This window comes from Eptatretus burgeri, chromosome 1, assembly GCF_056783735.1.
Source record: "Eptatretus burgeri isolate ZD-2024b chromosome 1, Ebu_testis_v1, whole genome shotgun sequence".
NCBI classification, from domain to species: Eukaryota; Metazoa; Chordata; class Myxini; order Myxiniformes; family Myxinidae; genus Eptatretus; species Eptatretus burgeri.
The window spans coordinates 101,008,574-101,024,035 of record NC_140961.1 but is presented as its reverse complement, the minus strand read 5'-3'; the positions used below and the strand labels follow the sequence as shown (position 1 = coordinate 101,024,035).

Genomic DNA, 15,462 nt, shown 5'->3' with positions numbered 1-15,462 from the left:
AGCAGATATTGTCAGGGAAGTTTGTCAAAATCAGATCCAGAAGAGATGGAGTACCATTGGTTGAGATTCAGGTGGGGAAGTTGACCGATTGAGTCAGTCCCAATGCATCGCAGAAAGCTTTTGCTGAGGTGCCATGAGAGGTGAGAGAGGTACCCACACCTAGTCAACTCGCATGATAACAATTGAAGTCACCACATATAATAATGTTTGAGAGAGTTTTCAGGAGGAGAAGAAGGAGAAGAAGGAGAAGAAGGAGAAGAAGGAGAAGAAGGAGAAGAAGGAGAAGAAGAAGAAGAAGAAGAAGGATGAGAAGGAGAAGAAGGAGGAGAAGGAGGAGAAGGAGAAGAAGAAGAAGGAGAAGAAGAAGAAGGAGAGTAAAAAGAAGAAGAAGAAGAAGAAGAAGAAGGAGAAGGATGAGAAGAAGGATGAGAAGGAGAAGAAGGAGGAGAAGGAGGAGAAGGAGAAGAAGAAGAAGGAGAAGAAGGAGAAGAAAGAAGGAGAAGAAGAAGGAGAAGAAGAGGGAGAAGGAGGAGAAGGAGAAGGAGAAGGAGGAGAAGGAGAAGGAGAAGGAGAAGGAGGAGAAGGAGGAGAAGAAGAAGGAGATGAAGAAGAAGAGTCATGAGTGAGGAAGGAGAAAGATCATGTTTTTTTGTTTGTTTGTTTTTTATTTAAGATAAGAAATAGAGTGATTAATTGGGAGGGATGCGGGACATGAAGAAAGTGGGGAAGATAGAAATTGAAGGTAATAGGGAGAAAAAACAAAACACAATCGTACCGTTAGGCCTCAAGCCTCAAGGGTAGGCCCTTAAGCATCCGGTATGAAAAAGTCGACAAAATCTCACAAAATAGCACGATTTTTGAAACAAAACCGAACTGGGAACACACAGTAACATGTAAGTGAAAGAATAAACAGTTAAAATGGGACATATAACGACCGGAAACTTAACTTTGAAATCGTCAGCAGAGAGCCCTGAAGGAGACCTGTTGACGTTCCAAACCCAGAACCGGAAGTTTTCTGCTTTGTTGTCTTTCATGTTATTAAGCAAATGAAATGATGAAAATGTTTTCTTTTGCAATATGTGAAACTAAGCCAACCTTGCATGCAGTGCTCGATGTCGCTTCACTTCAGAACCATGTATTTATTGAATATAATGTACAAGTAAAAACCCAGCCAGTCGGTTTCTGGTATTTCTTTTGAACAGTCCAGCACAGAACTAGAATCTTAAACCAAAAAACTGACCTGAACAAGTCATGATAAGGATCATCAATTCAGCGTGATTACTTACACATGTGCATCCTGCAGATAATGCAATGTTGGTGTACTCTTGATAATTGCAAGAGTGAAATATTGTCCCACAACTGCACAAATACATTTTAAAAAACTAGATTTTGTTTTCTGGTCATTGCAGTCGAATGTCTATAAATGTTTCCAAAGCATCTTGGTTTTTTTTTTTACTGTGAATCACCATTTAAAAAGTGTCAACATGTGGATTAAAAAGTATTAATTTTGAATGAGTCCTCATTAAAACTCCCTTCAAATTGTTGTCCTGATACTTTGCAGACCATGGGGGAGTTGAATCAGAGTATGCGGATGTTAAAGACCCCCTGTTCCTTTTGAAGGGAGTTTTGAAAATTGTGCACAAATAAGTGAGAAAAGTTCCAAATTTCTCTCCTGACTGCTTATCGAAGAAGGCAATGGTAAACTATTCAGTGTATTCCTTGCTCTGAAATTGCTTCAGCTGCACCTTATCTCGGGTCAAGGAGAATGGTTTATTCTTATTTCGTATGCATCTGTGGTTGTTCGTTGCATCATTGCAGGGATCACGGTTGTGCTGCTGATGCAATGTAACCCGTTTCCAGTAAGCTGCTACTCATTTTGCCAATCTCGGAAGGATGACAGGCTGAGTCAACTCACCTGGTGTTATTTATCGGCACGACAGGAGCTCAACCTCAAGACCCTAAGTTCTTAAGATAGCCACCTTATCCACTCGGCCAACACCAGGCTTAAGGAGAATGGTGTATTGGATATATTGAATGAATCGTCACAATTTACATATTAAGCGTTTGAGAAATTTATTTGATAGATTCTCGAATACAGTTCCCAGAAGTTCCTTCACAATAACGACGTGTGATCGTATTATATTGAATGACATGACACTGGAAATGCTTTTGTGCTGAGACATAAAATGTTTATCTGGTAATTGTGCGCTAATTATTCGCAGTGAACATCATTAATAACATATAATCGTGTTTTGAAATAAAATTATAATTGCAACATTCGAATAACATTCGAGGATCCAGCCTCAAATGAATGTTTCTGCACTAATATCAAGTGTAATAATAAAATAGCATTATTTGATAAGCAACTATATTTGTCGATTGGCATAAATGCAATAAGACAGCATGGAACAATATGGACCACTTAAAGCTTCTGTCAATTTATTTTTTTAACTGTCCATCCTATTCTGCGCTAAATGAGCTATATGTGGAAGCGTCTTATTAATATGCATGGCAAATCATCATGATACACTATATCAAAAAAAAAGAGAACAGCATTTGGTAGAGTGTATAACTCTGCCAGGCTGAACAGTTCACGTTTTGTATCCCACTGATAGGCCGGATCTGTATCCGGACCTTCACCAACATTTAATTGGCTTGTTATTGTCACCTACCCAACTCGTCCACCAACTTTTGTCATAATCTGTCCATAACTTTTTCAGATATCATGCTATGTGTCGTTTTTGGCCCGATCTCTCAATGGTGAAGAATCACTTTCAATGTTGTTGTTTTTTTTTTTCATATCCGGATCTTCACCAAGTCAAATCAATGCATCCTTGTCACGCACCCAACCTCTCCACCAAATTTCATCTGAATCTATGCATAACATTTTGAGATATTCTGCTCACACTCAAACAAACAGACGGACAGGGGTGAAAATATAACGTCCATCTACCTTCGGTGAGGGATGTAACAAGACTGAACATTTAGCAATGCCAAGCATCCCAGTATATAGATTACATTGGATCTGAGAATGAACGATCTATATTAAAGTAGATCTGCATGCAGATGCGCACGTGCAAACACACACGCACACTCCAAATATACACTCTAAGGTATTTTTATGTGGTCACAAATTCCATCAGGTCCCTATATTCTACAAAGGTCCATATTATTCTGTTCTCTCTTAAAATGGCAATGAGAGTGAACATTGAAAGGAAATCTTAGAAACAAAGTCAAATGTATGTTCAAATCACGGTTTGTAAAGAATTTTGAAAAATAAAATCGCTGGAGATATAATTAACAAAACATTTAAAGTAATGTTATCTGAGTGTCTGAACATTCGTTAAGCACACCCTGTTCAAACATTGAAATATTATATGAGGTTTCTCTTCTTTCAAATGATGCTGTGATGTTCTTTGTGTCACCATGAAGAGTCCCCAAACTGGTTGAGTTTTGTACTTTGGACAAAACAAAATTGCATTGGTTTGCACCAACCATGAAACCCACATAACACACACGGGTGTTGATGTGGAACCCTGTTGCCATTGCAGACACTATGTACTCCCCAGGATTCAGTAGCCTCCAATAGTCCCCATCGGCCGCTGAGGCACAGCATATTTGGCAAACGTCTTAAAATCGTACTGATGTAAAACAACATTCATTGAGAAAATTTAAATCAGAAAACGAAACAAAAACAACAAACTTATGAGTGCCAGTTTTTCTGCCCACACAATAAATCATCTAATATGGTTAAATGGTTATAAAAAACAACATATGCTATATTTGTCGATTGGCATAAAATGCAATAAGACAGCATGGAACAATATGGATCACTTAAAGCTTCTGTTTATTTTTTTATTTTTTTTAACTCTCCATCCTATTCTGAGCTAAATGAGTTTCCCTCTATTTCCTCCAATAAACACCCCCTTATGAGGGGTTGAAAATATAAACGCCTCCAGCCATCCAATAAATAACCACTCCGGGGCAGTTATTGGAGTCATGAAAATAAATGTACTACCGAACAACTTATACCTTCATAATAAGTGTATCTATTACTAAAAGGAGCGGCGTCCATCCTTCCATGTGTCTATAACATTTCATTCTAAAGAGTTTCTGCTATTGTACAACAATAAAATGGTACTGATGGAAAGCTAATGATTGATTTACAGGCAATGCCCAGTTTACGAACACAATGTGTTCTTAAGCTGGATGTTTGTAAACCGGAACAATAAATCCCCTTTAAATAGTACATGTAATAAGTGATTAATTTGTTCCCAAACACAATTTAAAACCCCAAAATTTTTTTATTATTTATTTTTTACATAAAAGCATTATTAAATGTCTTCTTTTAATCAAAAATTAATCAACGGATGCTATAAATACATGCAGTAATATGGTAATAATAATAACAAAGCCTAAAATGAAAATACAGTGCAGTAAATGTAAAAATGATCACTAAATACCTGAGCACAACACTAAATACAATGGGTATGTACAGTGCAAATCGTTTTTTGGCAATTGACAGACACCAGTGGCATTTGGGGAGGTCAACCTATACAAATGCAGTACAATACAGTACAGTGCCACAAAAAACAAGCCACATGCATCATGGGAACATGAATGGATCCCTGTGGTCCACTGTTCAGCATACCACCCACGTATTGTTCATTTTCCCACATTTGAATGCCCTATTTCATGCTGTTCAGCACGGTATGTTCGAAAACTCTATTCGAAGTTTTTTTTAACCTTTTTTTTTTCTTTTTACATAAAAAACGTTATTAAATGCACTTTTTAAATGAAAAAAAAATGAATAAATCGGAATAGATCGAATGTGTGTTGTGTCACGGATGACGAGGGATAACAAGCTAGTTAGAGGGTTTATGGTAAAGCCGGGCAAGCACTGCTGTTTCTCCTGCCGGTAAGAAACCCCGTGGAGAGAATGGCATGTGAAATGGTGGAAGAGTGTTGGAGCGAAGGCTGTATGAACGAGGTGTGAATTGTGATGTGAATGTGTAATTAACTCTCGAGGTCAGATTTCCTGTGTTTGGCGCTCAGCTTGGTATGTTCAAAAAGCCGTGTTCATATGAATGGATCGAACGTTCGAAAGACCGGAACATGATGATAAAGTTTAATGTTCGTATGAACAGGTGTTCGGAAGCCGGGTGTTCGTAAACCGGGGACTGCCTGTACTTGGTTGGAAAGCGAATAATCAATTTACTTTGAAGATAAATTTGTGTTTGTTTAATAATAAAGATGCCCGTTTTAAAAGCTCATTTTTCCAGAATTGAAGAAGTGAAATTTAGCGCTTAATGCAGCGGTTCCAATTGCAACATTTTTATTATCCTATGACAGCCGGAACCCTTTAGAATAAAGTGCGATGGACAAGGAAGGAACACACAAAATTCTATATAGAAATAGTTCTCGAAGCAAGAAAAAAAAATTAAAATACACATAAGGAGCATACAAAACAACAATAACCATGGTTAACAGTAAAGCAGAAACAAAAACAATTACGTGTTATGAAAGATCATTTTTTAAATGCGTTTCACTTCATGTTACATCTCCATTGCGATTCACAGATACACAGGGAATATGTTTGTGAAGTGCAACATGCTGTCTTTTGCTTTAACCCATTAGCGAAGTGATGGATATACGCTCGTTCAGCTGAGTTGAGTTAAGTTTTGTTCTCCGCTCGTTGAAAGGGCCGTGAGTACTTATGATGAAGGGAAAGTCCATCGAATGTGCCGTGACATGACTGATGAGCCAATGTACGATAGTTATGATACCCTTGAGTAATGATAATAATTATGATCTCACATAATGTGGTATGCCGAAGTATGCGGATGCAATAAATTACTTCATTATGTGAAGAATATGGAAGTTTGCTAAAGATGTAAAAATTATAAACCACCACACATACAGGATGTTCCCTCCAATAAGTGCCCCTCCTCGGATGGAGTTGAAAAAATAAACACCCAGGGCGTTTATTGGAGGAAAATATGTATGGTACATGGCTATTTTGTACAGACTGCAAGTCTTCAAAATCGATGAAATTATAATCCAAAAATAATTATAAAATTTGGGACAAGTTTCCGCTTCTCGCACATAGCCGAAATAAAATGTGCTGTACCACCTTCTTTATCACTGGCTAAAAGGATTGCACACGTCAATCAATCACGTGACGCCTTAAGAGGCACAACTGATGTGGGATGTGCGAATGCGACGATTAAAATTATTTTTTAAAAATACCCCCGTGTGGTGGTGACGGTCATCTCTATAATGTTTTTTACTATCATAATCAATGAACCGTTGCCAGATATATCCTAAAATGACAGACGAGATAGGTTTTGAAAATGGCGACTTTCACAACTTTCGTGACCTCGTGACCTTGACCCTGACCTCGAATCCGGGGAAAAATACGTCGTTGGGTATCACTCATCCCAACGGACATTTGGTCCGGCTTTATTAGGTCATCTCAGTAGAGATGACCTAAAGAACATCAAGCCCGATTCCCATTTCTACTGCTTATTTTGCATTAAAATACAATTATAAGAACCAAAATATTTATGAAAGGAAAAATGATTGTGACACCACAGACCTGTTCTAACGTCATGGTTATGACCATCAACAACAATTACTGCATTCGCAATGACGTGGTCTTCCTCATCGTGAACAATTCCGGTCAAGCCACGGTGCACCTGATGGACAAATATTTATATTTACAGTGATATATGTCTCATGGAGGAACTTACACGTACATCACATGCAGTATAAAGAAGTCGCCATACGTTTACATGAATTACAAAGGCATGAGTAGGACAAACACATGTGATATGTGGGTTTCAAACCTGAGTTTCCTGAGAATTGAGCTAAGTGTTCAGATGAGAACACTACCTGGCCAACCCAAATATAAACCAAGGTAATACCTTCAAAGGACAACAGTCCATTTATAGTACATCATAGAATGAATGAATACGTATTGTTTCACCTGCAACATAATCTGACAGCAAGGTACTGAAGTATGCACTGATCTACAAGTTATCTCGTCTCACTTTGATTCCCTACCAAAATATAAATGAAGAGTAGGTAAGTTATCATCAGCACCCTGGACAAAATCCAAATTCCTGACTTCACGTTCAGGGAGAATTGCATCAATGGCACAACCCCGGCACAAACCGACAGGCCAAACTAGCATCTGACTCCGATTCGAAGATGCCGACAAAAGGAACGAACCTGCTCCATGAATGTAAGAAGTGGTTGTTTGTTATTTTCCCACTCTTCTTCAAGCTCAACTGCAGGTGGGAACTTATCACAGCCCTGCTCAATTGTTACTTCAAAGCAGTTGGTGTGCAGATAACTGAAGTCGTCCATGCCTGGAATACAAAACAAACAGCATAGGTTGTGAATCAGGTGTGATTGTTTAGAACAGTGTTTCTCAACTGGGGTTCCCCGGAACCCCAGGGTTCCGCAAAAGGTCGCTAGAGGTTCCGTGAGAAACAGGAATGAAGTGGCTAATGTATTTTTGAGTAGTTTTTGTTTGAGTTAATATTCGTAATTTTACTATACACGTACGGCATATTGTTGGAAACTCCTTGGTTATTATAATAGAGGCTTCAACCTCATATTATTTACAATTATAACAACCATAGGGAACGTTATATTATAACAACCATAACAACCACGAAGCGCGATGGATGCCCGGAATAACGTCTCGTCATTGAACACGGCACACGGCCTGTACGTGATGACGTCATCAATGATGACGTGGTCTGTCTCATTGCCAATAAATTTGACAAAAAGGGGGTCATTTTTTCCTTGAACCAGGTATCCAAAAAATATTGTTGCGGATTCGCGCCCGCCGGCGTGCGGACGGCCACGTAACTCGAATCGCGGCACGTTGCCCACCGGACGGACAATCCAGTCGTGACCCTCTCGGACTAACGCCGGGAACTAGTCACGGGTGGACCTTTCGGTCTCACCACGATCGTGCCAATCAGCCCCCGCGTGGGATAGGGTTGCTCGCCAAATTCGACCTCCCTAAGTACCCACACGGAGGGTAGACCGGGCGATCGCACCTCGCCGCAGGTCGACTTCGGACATGGGCCACTTTAAGCGACCCGTTCCGTACTATCGGGATAACCGAGCGGTGTTATTCGTCGGCCTCGACGGTTCGATTAATTATCGGGCGTTTTAGCCCACGACCAACCCTTTACGTGAAGCAAGATGGAGATTCAATGAGAGAAAAGACGAAGCGAAGCGGGAAAACAGTTCAACATAACTCACATTTATTTCGTGATGAACGGGAAGCACACATATACAATTACACCAAAAGCACATGTAAAAGGAGAAGAAACACAATATTACACAAAAAGCAAATATAAAAGAGAAGACAATGCAGAGCTATCCGACTACCGAGCACACGGCAACACATACAATTTTACTTCACAGACGGCGCCGACAACACATATTCCCAAAGCAAAAGAAAAGAGAACCACCCTCCAGGATGAGGGGGGTAGGCGGGCCTGGGGCCGAGACCGTGTCGGGCCTACCCGTCTGATGATGAGACGTAGAGCGGCGGCGGCGCCTCAACTCCGCGGGCCTAGCGGACAGTGCCTGGTAGGGGGTGGGAAAGGGGCCCCCTTGTCGCACTATCTCAGCGCGGGGGGGAAACAGGAGGGGGTTGTTGATGCTCGGGGGATGGTGGATATCACCCTGTCTCGGGTCCTGCAACGAGCGTCTCCACCTCGACCTCGGTCGCGCCGCCGGCCTCTCCCTCTGCAGCTCCCGGCACCGACGCGAGCACCCCCTCGTCCGCCTTCGCCGCCGCCACCTCTCCACAGCTCCGTCTAATCGCCCTCTCCGTCTCCTCTCTTGGCTCGTCCCAACTCTTCACTCTTGACTTCTCCCACTTCTTTCCAGCTCCACCGACGACTCTCTTGAACTCCGCACAACTGTCTTTTCTGATGAACGCAGCTGTTTATATAAGCCCCGTGGCTTCGCTCTTTCACCCTTGACCCTCTGCCTCCGACCCTTCACCTCTCTAACTGGCTCCCCATTGGACCGAGGAAAAGTGGGCGTGAATGCTTTTTGATCCATGTATTTGCATATAGCGACCGCCCTCCAACGCCCTGGAGGCGGGGCCAAATCGCCCCTCGCTCACCGATTGGACGGAACAAAAGTGGGCGTGAGTCGTTTTTGATCCGTTTTTCTGCGGAAAGTCTGTGATGTTTTTGAACACGCTGCTCGGTGCGCGCCCCGCACGAGTCCAGCATCGGTGCCCACGAGTGGCGCTAGATGGTGTGGATGCGATGGTGGCGAGTTGTGACGGTAAAGGTCGTGGCTGTTATTGTGAAGCGGCGTTGTGGTTGGTGGTTGTTGTTGTGAGGCGGCGTTGTGGTTGGTGGTTGTTGTGAAGCGGCGTTGTGGTTGGTGGTTGTTGTGAAGCGGCGTTGTGGTTGGTGGTTGTTGTTGTGAAGCGGCGTTGTGGTTGGTGGTTGTTGTGTGATGGCTGTTGAGACGTGGTTGGTGGTGGTAATAATGGCGGCTGGTCCAAAATAAAGATAGTAAAAGAAAAACGGCTATCCTGAAGAGTCGCAGCCCGCATGAATGACATTTATTCCCTCTAGACAACGGGTTTGGGCCTAACTACACATATACTTACAGAGATATCTCACCTAAGGGACCTGAATGGTGGTTTGTGAATTTCGTCAACCACAACAATATGTATTATATTTACCACGTGAACTTCGATAAAAATATAAAAGAGCTAGATATCAATAATGGTATATAATAATTTTTATGCAGGGGTTCCGAGAGACATGAAAACTATTTCAAGGGTTCCACAAGGGTAAAAAGGTTGAGAAACGCTGGTTTAGAAGCTGGATAAAAACACAAATATATATGTACAAGTTCGACATATCCAAAATGCTCGTGCCGACTTTAAGATGGCTGAAGCTGAACACAAGACATGTGGTGGCTCGAGCTGCGACCCACCTCCCGTTGGCTGTTCTACCGGTTTCGGTGAACAGGCAATGGTTCAGCCGGACTCATGGTGATGGGTCCCTCCTATAGGACACGTGGTACAACTGCGATGTCCAAGAAGGGCGTGCCCCATTGACATGGGATTGACGGGGTATAGCGGCACGGACATTTGAGGCTTGCCCGCCAACGCGTCACGAGGACACGGGTAAGACCTCCCCGGTCTCGCGGACCTGGCCGCTCCTCGAGGTGCCACGCACATTTGGCCTACGGGCCTGTCTGCCTCCTTGTCTGCGAGGGTGGCTTCTTTCTTGTGCTTTGGTGTAAATGTGTGTTGGCGCCGTCTGTGAAGTAAAACTGTATAAGTGTTGCCGTGTGTACGCGTTAGTCAGTTGTATTACATTTGCTTTATGTGCATTTTGTTCTGTATGGCTGTATATACGTGCTTTCCGTGTGCCGCGGAATAAAATGCTTGCTTGTTGAACTGTGCCCGTTTTGCTTCGTCTTTTCTCCATTTGAATCTTCATCTTGCATCACGTAAGGGGTTCGTAGTGGGTGCAACATCCCGGTAATTAATCTAAACCATCCAGGTCGACGATAACACCGCTCGATTATCCCGATAGTACGGAACGGGCCGCCCAAGCAGCTCATGTCCGGAGTTGACCTGTGGCGAGGTACGATCGCCCAGTTTACCATCCGCGTGGGTACTTAGGTAGGTCGAGTTTGGCGAACAACCCTATCCTACGCAGGTGGCCGATTGGCACGATTGTGGTGAGGTTGAAAGGCCCACCTGTGACTCGCTCCTGGCGTTGGTCCGAGAGGGTCACGACAGAATTGTCCGTCCGGTGGGCGATGTGCCTCGATTCGAGCTACGTGGCCGTTCGCACGCCGGCGGGCGCGAATTCGCAACACTGGCGTCAGGTCGTGGCGTACGAACCCATCCCCCTCCTTGCCACACTGGTGTACAGGAGTGTGGGATTCAAATCCACCTCGGTCTCCAACTAAATTCACGGAACCGGATCAGGGGTGAGTGAAGCGACCCTCCGTGTTCCCCAAATTCGAGCGAGTTAAAAAAGAAAAAACTTAATCCCTTACGAGAAACAAGATGGCGTTTCAAGGCGAGCGGATGCCGGGGGTAGAAATGTATATGTGTAGAAATGTAGAATCCATGGCCCGGGAGGGTACCACTTGTAATTTTAATCCATGGGGAAGCTCAACCCCATATTCTGAGCACGGACTTTGCCGGCAACTGAGTCTCATTATGGCGGCGCGATCAAACCTCAGCGCAGCACGGAGCGAGCGGCTATTTATGGCGCGGCAAATGGCGCAACACGAGGCGAGCGCTCCCAACAACCGTTTCAAACCACGTGGGCATGCCAGGCGAGGCAGGCGGACATCGGCGGGCTTTGGAAAGAATTGAAGGAAGAATGGAGGACCGAGCTCGAAAAAGAAAAACAGAAACACGAGCTGGAAGTAAAACAAATAACTGTTGGAGAAGTCAACACAGTTCGAAGAATTAAAGGGAAAATATGGGAAATAGACTTGAGGATCCATAAGTGGGAACAAGAGACGAGCCTGCTGAACGAGAGAATGGAGGAGTAGCGAATTGGTAACTCCCGGGACAGAAAGCACTTGGAAGAAGAATGGGAAAAAAAAGTTGGAAGAAAGAGAATGTGAACACAAGTTGGAAATAAAGCAATTGAAGGAAGAGATAAGAACAGGCAATCAGGAAAGAGAAAGCCTAGAACGGAAGATAAAAAGAGGAGAGAGACAGCTGGAGGAAAGGACGGAGGAATTTCTGGAAAAGTCAGAACAATTCGAAGAACTGCAGGGAGAAATGAAGGAAGAGGTAAGAAAAGGCCAGATTAAAAGAGAAACCCTGGAAGGGACGATATAATTGAGAGAGAAATGGCTAGAAAAGAAGAGAGGAATACGGGAAGAAAATGAACGAAATGAGGATGGAAGCATTGGAAAGTGGTGCAGAGATGAGGAAGACATACGATAAGAGAATAGATGAAATGGGAAAAGAAGCATGCAAATTGAGAGAGAAATTATGGGAAAAAGCGTCTGAGATACGGAAACACGAAACCAAAGAGAGAGGATTACAAAACGAACTAAGGATGTTAAAAGAGGAGAGGAAGAGAGCGGAAAATGAAACGATGAAGAACCACACTGTACAGATCAAACAGTTGGAAGCCAAAGCAAGGTTGGAGTGTGCAGAGATGAGAAAAGAAAGCTTCTGAGTTACAGAAATACCAAAACAAAGAGATGGGACTACAAAACGAGTTGAGGATGGTGAAAGAGGAAAGAATGAGAACGGAGGATGAAACGTTAAAGAACCACACTGTACAGATTGAACAGCTGGAAGCGAAGGCCAGATTAAATAATGAGATGCAAGAAAGAGTAATGAAGGAAGAACGAATGAAACAGGAGAAGGAAATCAGCCAACTGAAGGAAATAACGAGATTGCAGAATGAGGAACAAGAAAGACAGTGGAATAGAAAACTGAAAGAGTATGAATTTGAAACTGAACGACAAAAGGAAAAAAAATAGGTTGGAATATAAGGAGAAAGTGAGGGAGCAAGGAATGAAGCAGGAAGGAGAAATCAGTCAATTGAAGGAGACAACGAGATTGGAGAGAGAAGAACGAGAGGAACAGTGGAATAGAAAACAACAAGAACATGAATTTGAGGTTAACAAATTGAAAGAAACGATGAGATTGGAGAATGAGGGACATGGGGTGAAAGAAATTAAAAAAGAAAGACAACAACAATTGAAAAAGAAAGCAAGGTTGAGGTATGCAGAGATAATGAAAGAGCAACGACTGAAACAGGAAAAATAAATCAACCAACTGAAGGAAACTATGAGGTTGGAGAATGAGGGACAGGGGGTGAAATAAATTAAAAAAAAGAGAGCAAGGGGTAAGTACGAAGAGATAATGGAAGAACAGCGAATGAAACACAAAATGGAGAAGAACCAAATGAAGAAAACCATGAAACTGGAGAAGGAAGGACAGGAGAGGAAACAAGGAAGAGTAGTGAGAGAACAGCGAATGAAACACAGGAAGGAAATGAGCCAATTGAAAGAAACGATGAGATTGGAAAATGAAGAGCAGGAGAAACAGTGGGAGAGAAAACAACAACTGTACGAGTTTGAAATGAATGAACTCAAGGAGAGAGTAAAATTGAAGTCCAGAGAGATGGAAAAACTCCAGAAAGAAACAGAAACTAATAAATGTACAGAGACACGGGAGATAGAGGGTGAATTGGACGGGGTTGAAGACGAGCACACACACAGAGGTAGTGGAGGACAATGGGGGTGAGGTCGCGGAGTGTGTAGGGACACGGTGCGAGCATCTGGATGGCCTCCTCCAGGAACGAGGGGAGGGAGGATGCTCCCTTGAAGCTGATCACGACCAGGTGGGTTCGGTCATGTCGAGCGAGTTTGAGGGGACGGGTGCTGCGAACGGGTGCACGCCGAGCTTGGGGGGGTATAGAGGCCCCGGAACCCCTTGGGGTAACAGGAATCCCCAGTGTGGTTGTGCCGGTGTGTGTGGTGCAAGGTGTGAGTGCGAGCCCGTGTATGGATGAGACCCCGGGTATGAGTGACACCCCGTGTGGGAGTGAAACCCCATGTGTGAGTGGTGTGGTGGAAAGTGTGCCGAAGTGCGTGCCTCCCAGCACGCCGTGTGTGGATGAGGCACCGTGTGTGGAAGGAGCCAAGGGTGAATGGCCGTGTGTGAATGGAGCCATGGGTGAACGGCCGTGTGTGAATGGAACCACTTGTGCAAAGGAAATGGCACGAGTGAGTGAGCGGCCAAGTGTGAGGGAGACCGTGTGTGTGAGGTCGCTGTATGTAAGGGAGATGACGGTCAGCATGCGGGAGCACGCAGCCGCGTCTCCGGTGTGAATGTGATGGAGTGGAGTGTGAGCGTCGTGACACGTAGGAGTGCTTATGTCGAATGGAGACGACGACTACGACAGATAGACAAGGGCCGAGTAGCAGCCGTAGTTGCAATGGGAACCGCGCCGGGTTCACCCAGCAGAGAGCGCGAGGGCCGTGCTGTGGTACGCACGAAGCCGCCACATGCTCGCTTGCGGGAGTGAAGCCCAGTCCGGAAACGAGCGCGGTGAATGTTGCCGATCCCGCGACGGACAAAGTTTAGGCAGGTAAACGGATTTGGACCGGATGGGTTTACCACACGGGCAGGTGTGTTAAGCTCCAATGGGCAGAGCACACGTGTTCGCGTGGGGAACCCCTCGAGACGCGGGGCTTGTGCTTTTTTTATGCGCTGGGTGACGTCATGGCTGCGTGTCTGGTTGGAATCCGGCAGGAGGGTGAATCCCTGCCGGATGGTACCGTCCAAGAGGGACGAGGAAAGCGAACAGCTGCCATGACGTCACGCCAAAGGTGCGTGGCTGTGAATTGCCGCGCTGGTGTGCAGGTTGTAAGTTGCCGCGCTGGTGCTGCGCAAGGGAAAAAAAAAAGCAAGCCTCGCTTTCGGGTGAACAGGATTCCCTGGGCTGGAGTGGAAGACCCCCTTGTCCAGGGCACAGGATGACACTAGTTAGGGGGAAGGGTTAGCTTCACGAGACCGGCTTCATGGGGCAGGGGTAAGTCCTCATGGGGCCCGTGGAATGGATTAGGTAGAGGGATTGCAGTTTAGATTTAGGATAGAGATGGAATTTTTGGATTTAGAAGACAGTGACAGACTTTGGATGTGTAGTGGGGACGTAGCTTAGCTAAGTAGTGTTCAATGGAACGTGCTGTAGTTTAAGGGACGACATGGGAGCACGAGTTAGTTAGGGGATGTAGTCAGCAGGATGGCAGAGATCAGCGATGTGTGTGTTGAAAGGTCGTGAGGTGAGTACATGATGAGTGAGTGAGGCCAGCGGGTCTGAGTGTATGGAGCGAATGGGGAATGCATGGTGCGATGAGTGATTGGGGGGAGGAGTGACTCCCGCCCAAGGGCCCCCGGGGTCAGTGTAAAGTGAGTTTGCTGGGTTAGTTAAATTAACAAAATGGAGGTCGTTTTGTTGTTGGTGGGAAAGTAGGCTCGAAACCCATTTGGAGGGGTGCAAGAGCCCTGTTGACGGGCTGGGAGTGTGGCTGCGAAAAGTGAGTATCGCTGAGTGGGTACCCCGGGCACCAGGCTAGTCGGCCGTGGTAGGCCAAGGGCCCATGGGGGGCCGGGATAGCGTAGTGGGCACGGGTGCGTCTGCAGGATGCGGGGGCCCCGGGGCGCCGTTAGCCGCGTGGGCAGTGTATTGGGCACGGGCACCCAGGGAAGGGGCCTGGGGCGCCAGCCTGCCACGTGAGCATTTCAGGGGAGTCGCCAGGGAGGGCACTCCCCGGTGTTTAGGGAGCTGGTAGGCTCGGAGGCAGTGTAGTGCCCGGGGGTGCCATCGTAGGAGAATCGGCAGAGGGTAGTGCCTGCCAAGGGAGCCACGCGTCCCAGCCATGAGACCGTGTGAGGGCACAAAG

At 45.0% G+C, this 15,462-nt stretch overlaps 1 protein-coding gene across 1 annotated transcript in view; it reads right to left on the bottom strand.

The window, feature by feature from the left end:
• Positions 1–2,054: 2,054 nt before the first annotated feature.
• The window catches only part of LOC147035064 (putative carboxypeptidase X1), a 76,053-nt gene continuing 62,645 nt past the window's right edge, over positions 2,055–15,462 (bottom strand). Inside the window, exons 13-15 of the mRNA XM_085893262.1 lie at positions 7,234–7,373; positions 6,599–6,698; positions 2,055–3,602 (exon numbers count right to left, since the gene is read on the bottom strand). Coding sequence (XP_085749388.1) covers positions 3,310–3,602; positions 6,599–6,698; positions 7,234–7,373 — 533 coding nt within the window. The 3' untranslated portion in view covers positions 2,055–3,309. The remainder of the gene's footprint in view (positions 3,603–6,598; positions 6,699–7,233; positions 7,374–15,462) is intronic.